Source organism: Telopea speciosissima, chromosome 9, assembly GCF_018873765.1.
Source record: "Telopea speciosissima isolate NSW1024214 ecotype Mountain lineage chromosome 9, Tspe_v1, whole genome shotgun sequence".
Taxonomy (NCBI): domain Eukaryota; kingdom Viridiplantae; phylum Streptophyta; class Magnoliopsida; order Proteales; family Proteaceae; genus Telopea; species Telopea speciosissima.
Window position 1 is genome coordinate 4,810,576 of NC_057924.1, and position 15,816 is coordinate 4,826,391.

The following is a 15,816-nucleotide window of genomic DNA, read 5'->3' on the forward strand; positions in this document are numbered from 1 at the left end:
GACTGTTTGTCTGTTGTTCGTGCCTCACAAGGCCTTTCCTTTGCCTTAGATTGGGCTGCTAGAGTTGTTGTTGAGAATATATTCCTCGCTCCGGTAATGGAGAGGCCCATTCCCTTGTTAATGGTGCCTTGCATCTGGGATGTTTGCGGTTTTGGTGGGGTATTCCTTCTTTGTTGTTTGATTCTGTTGTTCCTAGAAGGAGATTCTCATCCTCTTATTTCTCTTGAATAAAATTTACTTCTTACTTTGGCCCAAAAAAGAGAGTTTTGAACAGGCATTCACATCCTGAGCTGCCCCACTTGGGATCATGCTTTTTAAAAATGGTATTGGATTCGGTCTATCAAGGGTACCCGATATCAATGCCTATACCCGATCTTATGATTGATTGGTATTGGTGTTGGCCGAGATTGATACCGATCTTAATACCATTTTTTAGAAGGGAAATTATAAGCGCCACCTCCTGAGTTATCCCGTTATTTTAATGCAATCCCACTAAGTACCATAATATCAAATTTGACCCAAAATCATTATAGATGATAAAGAACATATATATATTTATTTATTTATTTATTTATTTTTTTGGGGAAGAGATAAAGAACACATTTAGCATTGAGAATTGATGTGTTTGCCAATTTTTTTTTGGGTAGGTAGAAAAAAAATTCTATTAAGATAGAAAACATATGTTATATAACTATATAAGGTTGTTTAGCAAAATAAATAATAAATAAAAAAACTGTATAAGGTTTTCAAAACATTAAATTTTAAAAATCAAATAATAGAATGTGACCATATCTTACATGTCATAAACGAGGTCTTTCGAATTAAAAAATGAACACAACCATTAATATCCCTAAAAATGAAACTGCACACTAAAATATATATATCAAATATATCATTCACATGTAGTGTTTGCCAATAGCAATACTAAAATATTTCATCATCCATGATTTCATGAAGCATTATATAGGGTTTATGGACTAACATAATACATATTGGGGGGGGGGGGGGGTTGTGTTCTGTGAACGGGCGACTGAGAAGAAGTCAAGGAAACTAAGATGTATTTGGCCTAATTTACCCGAAGAAGTACGTACCTAACTATTCCATTCCAAGCCCAAACAAAGTTGGCCAAACCCAGCAGTTCCCACTGTGTTCTATTGCTTCTGTAATGTCAACCTAAGTTTGGCATCAATTGTCAGCAATTATCTTCACCTAAAATTCCAAACTCTTTACATACGTGGCTATGTTTACTTTTAGTTTCCGACCTACCTCGCATCCTTTTATTTATTAATGCATAAGAAATTGCTGTCTGCTTGCATCAGTGCGTGTAAGGGCATCGATATGGATGGGATTTTTTTATTATACAATAGAGGGATGGTAATTTTATGTGTTCCAATATCTGGCACAAGGCTACATAATCAAGCAATGTTTTTTATCTTAAGAACCTATTAAGGAAAGCCAAAACAAAACCAAATCCAAACCGGACCAAAATTGAGATCAACTTTACCTAATTACCACTATTACTTCAAGTTGACCCAATATTAATAGTACCGAAACTGATTCAACTTGACCAAAACCGGACCTAACCCATGGATTGACACCTAAAAAATCCTATGCAGTGCGTTAATCTTGTGATGCCTTATAGTTCGGGCCTGAGAGCTCAACATGTGGAAGATGCGAAATCCAACGATACTGAGCTTGAGAAGAAAGAAAAAAAAAAAAAAAAAACTGAGTCAATCAAGATCGCACCCTTGGATAAAGTATCTTCTACGTGTCGAGCTCCTAGGTCCGAACTGCAAGACACCACAAGATGAAGGAATTGCAGAGAATTTTAATCCCTACTCTAAAATACCTACTCTAGGCACATGTTGAGGCCAATGGGGACCGCTTAGTTTCTAGTCTTATAAGCTTTTGATGGTAAATACTTAAACAAAGTAATTATATTCCAAGTTGAATTGAGCTTGTACCCATAGACGAGCGCGGAGGTACGGTTTTAGGAATCAGTATTGGGGATGAGATCGGTCTTGGTAGATACTAATCCAATACCAATCTAGATTGGCCCATATTGAACAGATTTGCCCCTGGTTTTCAATTAAAATTTGTTTTTTTAAAAAAAATCTATCGTTGGTCCGTAGTAATCCAAATATAGTGGATCGCCTTAGAATTGATATCATCCTTTGCCGATTCCAATAAGAATCACTTGATTCGATGATCCAATAATGATTCCTCAATCTGTTTTCCAGGAGGTTTTGGTTTCGAGCCTTCTGTTCCTCGAGTTCGGATACATTGTCATATTGCAGGGTGTGCGGTGCACATTCTACGGCATAGTAAAGACCACGTATGTCAATGTGAGACACATGGCACAAATGGCCTTTGCTGTGCACCGCACACCCTGCTATGGCAGAGAACTTTTATTATTTTTCTCACCTAATCCCCCTTTCATCCACCCTTTGTAAAATACCTTAAAAACCAAAAACAAAATCTTTTTTTTTTTTTGTATTCCAAGTTGAAACTACCTTTTCTAGTACTGAGAAGCCGAAAAAGAAGCTTAGCCCCAAATCATGTCTCTTTGTGGTGTCCTTCATGGACCAATTGATTGGATGGTTCATAGCTGGACTCTGAAACCACCGACCCTTAATGCATGGTTCAGGCCACCATGATCAAGTTTTAATTACAAATTATTATCCTAATACGTAAACCATAAACATGCTGTGTTGTTAAAGTTTAACAATTCAGATCCTCTATGGTGTGCTTGCTTGTAATGGTCTGAGTGTTGCAGATTGAGCCGCGCGCATAAAAATCACCTTATCTCTACCCAAATGCTTTGCACGAGTGGAAATAGGACAATCATTATACGTGCAGCCCAGTCTATATCGCACATATCGCTACGAACAACTGCACCATAAAAGATCTGGATCCTAAGCTTTATAGGTTTCCATCGCATTAACTGATTTAAAAATAAACTCTCGTACTTCGACCGTATTTTAATCGCCCTTTTCTTTTATTTTTTTGGTAAAACCCTTTTCTCTTCAAGTTGGGTTAAACTCACGAGGACAACATTCTGCTCACTCCAGTTGTACCTTTAGATTACTATATATATACTGAGCAGTCAACCATTCCGCGTTGTTCTGAATGTCGGAGGTTGGACTGCTCAATTAGGCTACGTTTTTTTTTATAGAAGAATTGATTAATATTAATAAAATTTCTACTAAAAAAAAATTAATCTTAATAAAATACATTTTTATAGAAGAATTGATTAATCTTAATAAAATAGCACCTGATCTTGCTCTTAATTAGTTTTAAGGGTGTCAAATTAGAATTGAAATTGAAAATTGGAATTTCATTCAATTTGGTTCAATTTCGATTTGAGACTAAACCGTCGGTTTGAATTGAAAAGAATCAAATGAAGTATAACTTGTATAAACAGAACATGCTAAGGTGCTAAAACATACTTAAACCCCTAAAAGGCTAAAACACAAATACTTCGTCTCTACCTTTCCTGTCTTCGACCATTGACTCTCCTCATTTCTCTTTTCTAGTTCTGCATTTCTTCTGGTTTCATTTTTGTGCCTGTTTTTAATTAAGAAATTTCTAAATCTCATATGAACCAAAAAAAATAAATCAAATAAGGTAAACCGAATCACTTGTTTCCGAGACTGTACACAAACCCGATAAAATTGAATATAGAAAACTAAATAAGAACCGAACGAATTCGATTTGTACATATTTATGTACATAACCAAGCCAAAACCGAAACAATGACATCCTCACTTAGGCAACGTTTGGTATATAAGCATTCTATGTCAATTTTGCATTTTCAAATGATAAAAATAATCGTTTTTATCATTCAATTAAGAATGCAAAATCAACCTTGAATGCATACCAAACACAACCTTAGTTTGAATCGAGTTAGCTGTCCTTTCTTAAGTCAAAATTTCATTCTGTTAATGACTTTTGGTTTTATTATTCAGTAGCCCTTGACCAACCCACTAAAAACCCAAACAAAAAACGTACGTGTTTACCACTCCTTCACATTGTCAACTCTCTCGCTCCAAATTGCAATTTCTCTATAAAAGCTGAACTCACCCTTCCAACCTCTGCATCCCATCCTCTCAACGTTCTTTGTATCTATAAGACACTGGCAAACAGATTTCATCACTAACCCTCATTGTAAGTTCTATTTCCTTCCATTTCCTCAAGCATTAACTCAAGTTAAACCATGAAGTTGATAAAGGTATTCTTAGTTCTAGCAGTGGCAATGGCCTTAATCATCGGCATCGCCACCGCAACAACGCCGAGCAAAGAAGATGAAGAAGAAGAAGAAGTAGATGATGATGCCATGGAAGTGCCTGTAGAGGTGTTCGACCCTTTCAACCATTCCTTGCCTGAAAGCGAACAACCATCATCTTCTACTTCTCTAAGGGGAATTGGTCGATTCCTGAGACAAACGAGTAGCCCCAGGCAGCAGATGACTTGCAACAGATACCCTAGAATATGCAGAGCAAAAGGTAGCCCAGGACCCGATTGCTGCAAGAAGAATTGTGTAAATGTGTACACAGACCGATTAAATTGTGGGATTTGTGGGAAGAAGTGCAATTACAACGAGATATGTTGCAGAGGTAAATGTGTCAACCCATCATTTGATAAGAAGAACTGCGGGCTATGCAACAATAGGTGCAAGAAGGGGAGATCATGTGTATTAGGGTTATGCAACTATGCTTAGAATTTGTTTCACCCTTATTCTTAAATTTGTTTTCTTTTTGCTATGTAAACAATAAGAGGTAACCAATCTAATCTGCAGAAGCTCTCTGCCAATTGTTTTTATGGATGGAGATGTATCTATATTCTTATTTTTTATTTTCACCAAGTGTTCCTCCACCCATAGAGGACGGTTCACCCGTCATCCTAGGGTTCATAAATCCCTTTTAGGGTTTTAGTATGTTCCAAAATACCTTCCTATACCCATTCTCGCCCCTCAGTGAATGAAATCCCCATTCATTTTGGGTGGAGAGAAACTCGGTCCTTCATTTAATCATAGAAATTGCAACTTCTTTTGCCCGTCGTCATCCTTGATTGAAATTTACACTACTAGAATGTAATGGTTTCATATAAAAAAATGAGAATGTAATGGTTTCGGGTTTAGGATATTTAAGTGTGCATGAACATACATGAGGAGCTGAATATATAGTAATACATATGTGAAAATTTGATTGAATCGAACTTTGCAATTTGACACATGGATAAGTCAGGTTGTGTCCATTCTATTCAATAGTTGGAATAATCACATCAACTTTTGACATGGAAAAAGAATAATGAATGTATGAGAATGGGTTCCTATCATGAACATGCATTGAGTGTCCCTCCACCCATTGTGAATAAAATCCCATTCACTGCAGGGTAAGAGAGGATGGGAGAAGGCATCACGAAGGTCTTTTGGGAAAATATTAAAACTCTATTGGAGGTTTGTGAACCCTAGGATGGTTGGTGAACCGTCTCTATTGGTGGAGGAAAACTTTGCCCTTTCTCTAAAATTTATTTGAAAATTTCAAATTTGATTGAGATTCTTTGAAGAACAAGAATTGCTGAAAAACAAGGGGAAAATATGTACACGATAAATGAGATGGATAGGCCATCTATTTAACTATAAAAATGTCAAATTAGTAATCTACAAAGTAGAAAGCTATCCATTGGGAATTTTTCCCCACACCATCGGTAGAGAAAATTTTATCTAAAATTTTTTATTTAGGTGAATAAAACAAGAAATTTATTAAAGCAATGGAAGAAGATCATTGCATACTTTCTTACATGAACATGACTAGACTAGACTTTTGGATCTAATCCTGTCTTCACTTCACCTGGGTGGATGGATGGGTGCCTGGAACTACAAAGTTTGAACTTTTAAAGGGTACATGAGTAAATCTTCAAAAGGTTCGATCTTTTGAACCCACACGAATTGAGAAGTACATGAAGAGTAACGCCAAAGTAGCGGACTTGTATAAGATTGATGAGGGAATCCCATAAATTCCTTCCCGGAAAAGCCCTTTCAGAAATGGCAAGAAGCTCAACACTACCCATGTACTGCAAATGATCTCTCCAATCCCCGGACCGGACCGGCCAGGCCAGCTCGAATCGTTTGAAAAGGCTGAACCGTCAAGCCGGCCATTGCAAGTGCAGTTAGGTGAACCAATAGGAGGGTTGTGGCCGGGACAAAGATTGGCGACTCATCGAAAGTGAACCGGCCGCTATCGGAGTCTGTACCGCCACTATCTTCGCTTGATTTGTTTTGGTCTTTCCGTGTTACTACAAAGACAGTCTCTGATATCCCTAACAGCTTAAGAATGACAGCTAACAGCCCAAACAACTATGCTGTAGATGATTGTATCCTCGACATTTTCTGGTTGTTCCACCATGCTCGAATCGATACGCCACATCGGAGGTAATCTGATAGGGTGCTTAGATTATAAACCATGAAAAGAGAACCAACAACGAAGAAGGCCGGTTCGGAGACCTGCATATCAAGTTACCAAGATTTAAGAAACTATGTTGGGATGTAATTAGCAATTTATATAACATTGAAAAATTCCTGCTTACTCTTTCTCATTTGCATGTTTCATTTTTTTGGAGAAAGTTTTCCTCCACCACGGTGGAAAGTTCACCCCAAAATCCTAGGGTTCAATAACCTCATAGGATTTAGTATGTTCCCCCATATGCGCATCTGAAACCTTGTAGTCAAGGAATTCCCCTAGACTATAGACTTAGGAAAACTCGATCCTATATTTTATAGCTAGTTCTGATTTTTGTAAGACTGATACAAAGATGAACCGAGTTTTCCTCAATCTTTTTCTTTCACCGATCATTACACTTGGATGAATGCCTCGAAACAATAATAAAGGGTTTCAGACCTCCGACGTTTAAGGAGGAAGAGTAATGATGATTTTAAATTAGTGGGTAAAGTAAATCCTTAACCGTAAGTGAAAATAAACTTTTCCTTACAATACAAACGAAACTACGATGCACGACTCAAGTGGTAGAGTGGCATATAAAAGCCATGATTATAATGACAACTTGGGGAGAGGGTTTTCCGAACAAGTGACGACAGCCTATGTATCAATGAAGAATAATGAAACAGTTTCATATATAAAGTGCAAAGAGGTCATTTCAAATTAGAAACAGAGATATATAAAGAAATAGTATACTAGTGTACCATTGACGAACGACTTAGAGAATTATTTCCCCAACGAGTCGAGATCCTTTACCTAAGGGTGTCAATATGTATCACATATCGTATATTGATACTGATATTGTACCATTTTATTTGTATCGAATCATATAAATTTGTTATGGTATCAATATAAGATATCTATATCGAGTCGGTATTTGATATGATTTTGGTATTAACAAAATAGTGAAAATGTACCATACCATATCGATATCATATTGAATGCCTATATCGAACAATATAGAATCAATTTAGTATGATATCGATAAGAGATACCTATACCTATCGATATTCGATAGAGTATCGATATGAGAAATATGTATAGTGTACCATACCAATATTAGAACTGCAATAGGGTCAGGTTGGGCCGGGATTTATAGAACCCTAGCCCAACCCTAAGTCCCCTTAACTAGGCCCAGGCCTGACCCAACCCTGACTTAGGGTCAGAAAAATCCAACCCTGATCCACCCTCAGGGTCGGGCTGGGTTGACCCTGATTGGCCCTCATCATGGGGAGGGGGAAGGAAATGCATGGGCTGAAATGGGCCAGGAGAAAATTATTAATTTTATATAAAATAACATTATATCACTTATTATCGGGCCGGGCTGGGTTAGGCTTAGCTCGAGCCCTCAACCCTAGCCCAACCCGACCTTGACTCAGAGCCAGAAATTTTCAGCCCTGATCCAATCTCAGGACCAAATATCTCAGCCCAGACCCTATTATGACTCAGGATGGGTCAAGACAGGTTCAGACCGACAGGGTTAAACTTGCGCCCCAAACCGATACCATAACTATTGACATTCTTACCTCTACCCTAGGATGCCACTGCCACGGTGCCACCCCCAACAAGTTATGTAAGAATATATAAAAATTCAGTACTGATGCCAATAAATGGGGTAGGTAACTTTTATGCAATTATGACAATCCATGGGGTAACGGAGGTAGGTTTATGCAATTATGACAATACATGAGATGGGTAGATTTTAGTACCAGGGCAGACTCATGTCACGTGATGAAAAGCCGTGCATTTATGACATTTAGTGTCGACCTTATGACACTTTACCAAAAAAGACAAAAGAAAAAAAAACTAAACCTTATGACAAGACCTGCCAAAGATACAAGTTGGGTGGATACACTAAGCATGCAATCATGTACATAGTAATAAAGTAGTTTAATTTTTGGATTAAAAAAAAATTGTAATCGATATGTTACATGGTCATGCAGCGCACTCACTCTAAATCATTTACATTTTGGAGTTACATTTCAATTTATTTTGTATTTAAATTTTTTATATTTGAAAAGTAATATAAAAATTGAGAAAAAGATCTTTTCTTAGTGATGTTTCCTATACCCTGTCATAGAGCACACTATGAAATAATGCATTTGCCCCCTAGGTAGATACCTAGGTATGCTCCCCTATTGGCTCAGAGGTTTATGTAAAGGTCATACAATCAAGTAGAGATCTTTTACCCATAAAAATTACATCTAAAAGATATTATTATTATTGAATATGATAAATTTGAAAAAGATCATATTAAATATGATAATGATTATAAAAATTTCACCCTTAAATTTCCCAACAAAAAGGAAACAAAATAAAGTAAAATCAGAAAATAAAATCATATATGTAAAGAAAATGAAAATTTTGTAGTCAAGATTGTATAAATTATCTAAACTCTTACCATGATTGATAAATACAATTTTATGGTAGGTAAAAAGAATGTTAATTGAATCTCGCATGATTCTTGCACCCAAACATAGGATCCGATCACATGAATTTACCGTTGGTCCACCATTCAAATTAAAAGTCCTGAAAATTTATTAGACTTTCTTTCACCTAATAAAAACTAAGAAGAATTCCTTCTTCCACCTTCTTTCAGGGTGATGTGACCTTGATTGGAGACTTCTATCATCTTTATCAATCCAAATCCTGTATGATGCGACTGCCCCAACGGCTTATGTTGCGCAAACACAAGGCGGTGCATAATGATCGCCTTACCCCTACCCAAGTGCCTTGCCCAAATAGGGGTAAGACGACTATTGTGCACCACCTTGCGTCTCCGCAGCATAGGCCATACAGGCAGCCGCGCCATCTGGATCTCATCATTACACTCCCATTTCTACCAAGGACTTTTTTTTCTTTCAAATCCACAATACTAGTGACAATCAATATGGGGACAAATTCTGCACGTTACACTCATGGCAATGTAGATGTGCAGCGAATATTATCATCTACATGGGTCAGGATAAGATAGAGATTTATCATTATGGGTCCCATATCTCATTATGTGAGAGTTGAAGATGCACACTGGAGTCTGTGGATTTGGATTCCCTCCCCAGAGTATGGATCCTCTACTTCTGCCAGCCCCTATTTTCTTGTGCGCCCTACACACAATGGGGCGTGCAAAGATCACCTTACCCTTGCCTGAACGCCTTATCCGAACGGGGGTAAGGCGGTCTTTGCATGTCACGTTGTGTGTAGGTCGCACACGAAAGTAGGGGCAGGCGGAAGTAGAGGATATCAATTCCCCCTCCTCATGTGGTGGAAGGATCCCCTCCCCTTGTGTCAGAAGGGGCGATGACATCATTTCAGAGCAGGAGAAGATCCCACATGGGGAGGTCCCCAAGTGGGGGGCTGAATCGGATTCGGAATCAGCACTTTGTGCATTTCCCTCCAATTATTATATTGGCAAAGATTCTTTGGGCTGTCAGTGGAGGGTACACTAGCACTCTCTGTCTCTCTATTTCTCTCTGTTTCATTGTATCATATTGGTGAGCCCCTTATAACGCTAGCTCAAAGAACCCTTTCTCTAATCATATGGAATTGAAATAGAGAAACAGTTTTCTGTCTTGGAGTATGGTTGACGCTAACACTCCCATGTGTCTTAATCTCTCTCCTCCTCAAAACAAGGGGGCAAAGGTGTCTTTTCAAAAGGGAAGAAGAGAGAAAGACTCATGGGAGTGATGGTGTAGACCATGCACACTCTCAGATTGAGTTCTTTTTCCCATAAAAATATTACCGTAGGTAGGAAACTGGTGTTGGTGAAGATGGAGTAGGCTGGCAATAGACTGTAGCACAATTCAGGTAGAGAACGTAGAGCCCAAATCAATATGTAAAGATAGCCCAAGCATTGCCGGAATTGAAGCTTTCCGGTGAGCGTGCCAATGATGGGACTGTTGTTGCTCCATAGAATCTCTAGTAGACCAGTGGACCATCTCTTCATTTGGGTCAATGTCATGGGCCCAGTCACAGGTGCACACCCGAGAAATGCAGATGGGTCCGAGTCAAAATAGATGGTCTTCCAACCCTTTGTATGAATCCTGAGTCCGGTGAGAACGTCTTCTGTTGTGGAACCGTAGACCCACCCCACCTGTTTACCCCACTGTGTGTTGTACTCGTATTCACAAGAAGCTACTAAGATAGCTGCCTTGATAGAGCTCGAAAGATCTTTCAGATGGCCCGGGTTTTCATCCATAACAAACAATACCCGACTCGTAGATTCCATAAATTCAATGGAATTTCCAAATTCTGCTCGAAGTGCTTCGTAAGATGATTTTCCTAGCAAAAAGAAGAAAAAGATTAAGTTAAATCTCTTCATCAATGGTGATGTGATACTATGATTGGATTCTTGGTTCATCGTTATTTCCCAACCTTATTGTTCATGGTCTGAAATACCCTTCTCCGGGGTGCATATCAGATGGTAGGTGTGGAGAGTAACTAGGTCCAAGAAGAAAAATGCCAATACTCCGAGAAAATAAACATCTTACCTCAAGATAGGGGTGTCAATTTTGGACCGGAACCTGTAACCAGACCAAAACCGTCCCGCTAGGAATCGGAACTGACCCACCCAATAGCTTATTGATCCGGATCTGGTCTTAGTGATATGTTATTGGTCCGGCCGGATTTGGTCGGGTCCCCGGAACCGTTGGAACCAGAAGAAATGGATACACTTGAACTTGTCTTGCACAATTTTTTCTTTTTTAAAATGTTAAAAGATGATCTTTGCTATTTTAACGTATAGTTAAAGTGACTTTTATTATACAGTTGTTGTCCAGTTACTATTAGAACATGACCCAAGACTAAGCAAGACACTTGGCCCCTCAAATTCTAGTATTCTACCCCTCTCATATTGTTGCACATAGAGGACACACACCGGTAGTTAATGAATTGCTTTTGAAAGATTCTAGCTTGCTTGAGATTTCTAATTCCAATGGGAAAAATGCTTTACATTTGGCTACTCAACAAGGGCATGTTTGGATCTGATTAAAAACCGGAACCGGACCACCCATTAGTTAATGGTCCTGGATCTCAAATTTGGAACTGGCGAGCTTATTGGTCCGGATCTGGTCTTGACACCTTAGAGCCGAAACCCCTAGAGAACTGGACCGATAGCCCAGAATTGGACCAATTGACACCCCTACCTCAAGATTACATAATTTTCATGCAATGTTACCAATGTAATAATATCAATACATTATGTTGACATACTATGATTGAACTTATGAGATTCAAAAAAACAAAGAAGAAGAACTACCATTAATTAAACTCATATATCTTGCTTTAGTTTCTGCCTCATCCGGTGATAGTCCATATATAACTTTCCTTCTATGAAAGCATCCTGATCCACCACATAAAGACCCTTGTATTCCTGCTAATCCACGGCCCACAATCTGAGCAGAAAACGTAATGAAGTTGAAGACAATGTTAGAAAAGAAATCAAGAGAATAAAATGGCAATAATAGGTAAAATGACTCACTTGTTGTAGTAGAAGCAAGAATTGGTTTCCCAACGGGTCATCCTTTGAGATTCCATAGAATTTTTGTGGGTACAAAACGAATCCGCTTTCGCTTTCTTTCTCAGAACCAAGTAGGTGACACATTGCCATGAGAACAATCTTTGGGTTGTTTGCGAACATATCACAATCGACGTTGAACATGAAAGAGGAGTTTGTCATCACTCCTGAGACTCTAGTCTGATCATTTCAATATCGTAAGTAATATTAGGTAATTTGATTGTCTGAATGACACATTATAAGAGTATTTAGAACATGTAACCTTCTTTTATCTGTCCTATAAGGGTAAAAAAAAGTTTTTAAAAATGATTTACTATTATGTCATTTTCAAGAATTACCATTGTCTCTCACATTTTTCGAATACATATATAAAATGATAGATTTTACCATCAATTAAAAGAAAAAAATGTGTTCAACTAAGAGATAAAAAAATTTAGGTCATAAATTAATTGACACTTTGGTGTGTCAATAAGTAAAGGGAAAATCTTGTTGGTTACAACAAGATTGTAAGCTTACTTTGTTTTACCCTTTGTTTTATTTTTAAAAAGTTATTTAATGTATATTTAATGCATGGGTAAAATGGTTTTTCAAAATATTGAAAGTCATTTAATGCAGTATCTAAGATAGGCACATATGAAATTATAGGATTACCCTTTTATATATTAAATAACTTTTGAAAATAAGAAAGTCCACTATAAGTAAATAGGGAAAAAGATCTCTTCTCGGGAGTGTGGCCTATGCCAGCGCTCCCATGAGTCTATCTCTCTCCTCCCATGTGAAAAGACACCTCTGCCCCCTTGTTTTAAGGAAGAGAGAGATAGACACATGAGAGTGCTGACGTAGGCCCCACTCCTAGACAGAAAACTGCTTCCCAAGTAAATATATTAGGAAAAGGAGGCAAGGTTTCAGTTTTGGTACCTTGATTTTGATGTTTAACTTGGAGTTTGGTTCCTCTGCACGTATCAACAGGTGAACGTACATGAGAGAGCCAAACACCTGTTCTGTTTTTGCTATTTACAAAGGGAGGAGGGTTTTTTTTATGAAAACAACAATAAAATGTGATTGGCTCTAAGATGTTCGTTCACCTGTGTATACGTGCAGATGATCCATCTATGCTGTGGTCTACCCATTTAAAGAAACCCTTTTTAGGGTAAGACATTTAAAGTAACTTAATAACTTGAAAGTAAGTAAGGGAGGGACTACAGTCTACAATAATTGATTTCCTTTTAAAGTAACTTAATAACTTGAAAGTACGTAAGGGAGGGACTACAGTCTACAATAATTGATTTCCTTTTTATAAGTTCTTACCAAAACATTCATGGCACCTGCTTTGAAATGATGCGGGTTCTTGGGCCGCTTCTCTCTAGACACATATACTAGGTGCGGCACCTCATCTGGAAGGTTTCCCTTGTTCTCCCATATGACCTGCAAATGAAATACAAAGAACAAATGAACCCTATACTTCTAATTGTTACAGGTAGTTTTTTTTTTTTTTGGATTTAATCAAGAAATGGGTTATCTACCTTGATTATGCATGGATGGTTTCTAGGATCTATTTTTGAAAAAACTTCAAATTCACCAGTCAGATCACATGGAACGGATTTCTGAGCAGCCTCTTCGATTCTTTGGTTAAGCTCTTCATATTCATTCTGTAAACTCAAAAATAGAGATGAGAGATGAGAAGATATACCTCTATTTGTTAGGGTTAGGGTTTAAGCACAAGGTTATTTAAAGCAATTATACATCTTGTTTATCAAGTTTGGAATAAACAGGTTGTTGTCTTCAACTAGTATTTATAGGAAAAACTAGAGTTTTAAGTTAGATAATACAAGATACAAATAATGGAAAGAAATTAAGATCTGGAGCTATATATTGCCTTAATCTTCTTCCATTCCCTTTGGAAATCTGACGATGAGAAATGGGAATTTGCATTGGTGGGCTCAGTAGAAAAATACATGAAAGGGGCTCTAACTTGAACTTCATATTTTTTGCAGAAAGGAACCCAAAGCTTGGCAAACTTAGATGCTTCCACAAGAGAATAAAAGGTAAGAGGAGAAGCTCCATCATCAGAGACATAACAAGCTAGCTTGTGAGCTGGGTAGTCTACAGCCAACAAGGAAAGCACAGTGTTCACAGTGATAATTGGTGGTTCAAGAACTGAATCTGCTGTTGTCACAAACATGTCCACTGGGGGAAGCTCATCACCAGCCCTATATAGAAAGAGTGGTTTTAGGTATTAAAAAGAGGAAGAGAAGAAGAAAGAAAGATCTGTTATCAATACCATTGTAAGAGGCGTTCAGGGTAAGTGGTGTAATCAACAGGAGTCCATCTAGCATTCATGGTGAGGATCCAGCAGAAGGTGAACCATGACTCACAGAAGAATGCAAGCTTCCAAGCTACGCCATGAACGTTGAATGACAGTAGACGATACAAGAGGAGGAGAAGGAGGAGAAAGAAGATGATGAGATCTATAACTCTCTGAAGGGTGTTTCTAGCAGGGATTCTCTCTTGGAGTGGGAGACAGATGGGATTCGCCATGGAAAATGGAGATTGAGAATTGGTTCACACAGGGTCACTTAAGAGTTAATATCGTCCTATATATAAATGGGCAAAATCCAGGTGTCAAGCTACGTTTTCCTGCCATGCCAGTGATGCTGGCATCATCATCTCTTATGAGAACGACATTTGGCATAAGAGAGATCTAACAATTCGGCTCCTCTACTTCCGTACTCCTATTGTCGTGCGCGCCACATACAAGCAAGGCGGAATATACCGCCTTACCCTTGCCCGAACGCATTGCCTGAGTGGGGGTAAGGCGATACTTTCCGCTGCGCTTGCGTGTGGAGGCGCACAGCGGTACCACGCAACGGAAGTAGAGGAGTCCAGAGATCTAATGGGCCATTTTAAATTTTTTCAAATTTGCTTCGATGAGATAAACGGTAATCAAAACAAAACAGACCGACTCAATTGGACCAAACCTAAACCAAAAACAAAACAAAACCTTATTTTCAAAAGCAAGGAGATTCACGATGGAGAATCTGGAGAATCTGGGTCTGCACATTCCGTCTTCTTCCTTTCACACATTTCAAGAGCCATGGTAGAAAACAACAGAAGATAAAAGGAATTTCCAAGAATTGAAGCAAAACCCATGAGGCAATTAATATTGACCAACTATGAACTTCTAAAAATTTCAAAGAATGAATAACCAAACAACTCTTCGAGAAAAGAAGAACAAGAAAATAATATCTAGTTATGATTTAAAGTGAGTGAAATATTCAATTACAACGGAGCTGAGTAGAGAATACAGTTCATTTTGAAGAAAAGGTTGGATAAGATCGATGGAAATTATGGTTTTGGTCTCAACTAACATTCAAGTACTGGTCATAAACGGTGGCCAGTAGACTCAAGTACACTGGGACCAACGTGCTGATCCAACATTCAATGTATGGGTGTCAAATCCTTTACGAACCGGTCAAATTGAGCGAATCTGATGAAAAAACTTAAATTGATTCGAACCAATTATTGTTGAATAGGTTTGATTTGGGGTATTATGGAACCTGCTGAAAATCAGACTCAAATCTGACAGAAATCCGCATCAAGGATAGAAAATCGGATCGAAACCGATATGAAATGATATTAAACCAACAAGAAACAGATACCAACCTGACCCAAATGGGCCTCCTATGAAATAACCAAACCCTCCCCCCCCCACCCCCTGTTTTTGGGTGTCTAGACCCTCCAGCTCCTGCCAATCTGAAACTGACAGCAACCCAAAAACACTTAGTATTGATTTGGTTTCGAATTCAT

The 15,816-nt window shown here is 38.2% G+C and overlaps 1 protein-coding gene and 1 pseudogene across 1 annotated transcript; one reads left to right on the plus strand and one right to left on the minus strand.

The window, feature by feature from the left end:
- Positions 1–4,118: 4,118 nt before the first annotated feature.
- Positions 4,119–4,721, plus strand: LOC122641047 (stigma-specific STIG1-like protein 1). Its single transcript, XM_043834367.1, has one exon. The coding sequence runs from the start codon at positions 4,217–4,219 to the stop codon at positions 4,718–4,720; it is 504 nt and encodes a 167-aa protein (XP_043690302.1). The 5' UTR covers positions 4,119–4,216; the 3' UTR covers position 4,721.
- Positions 4,722–5,898: 1,177 nt separating this feature from the next.
- Positions 5,899–14,583, minus strand: LOC122639890 (annotated as a pseudogene).
- Between the last annotated feature and the right edge of the window lie 1,233 nt (positions 14,584–15,816).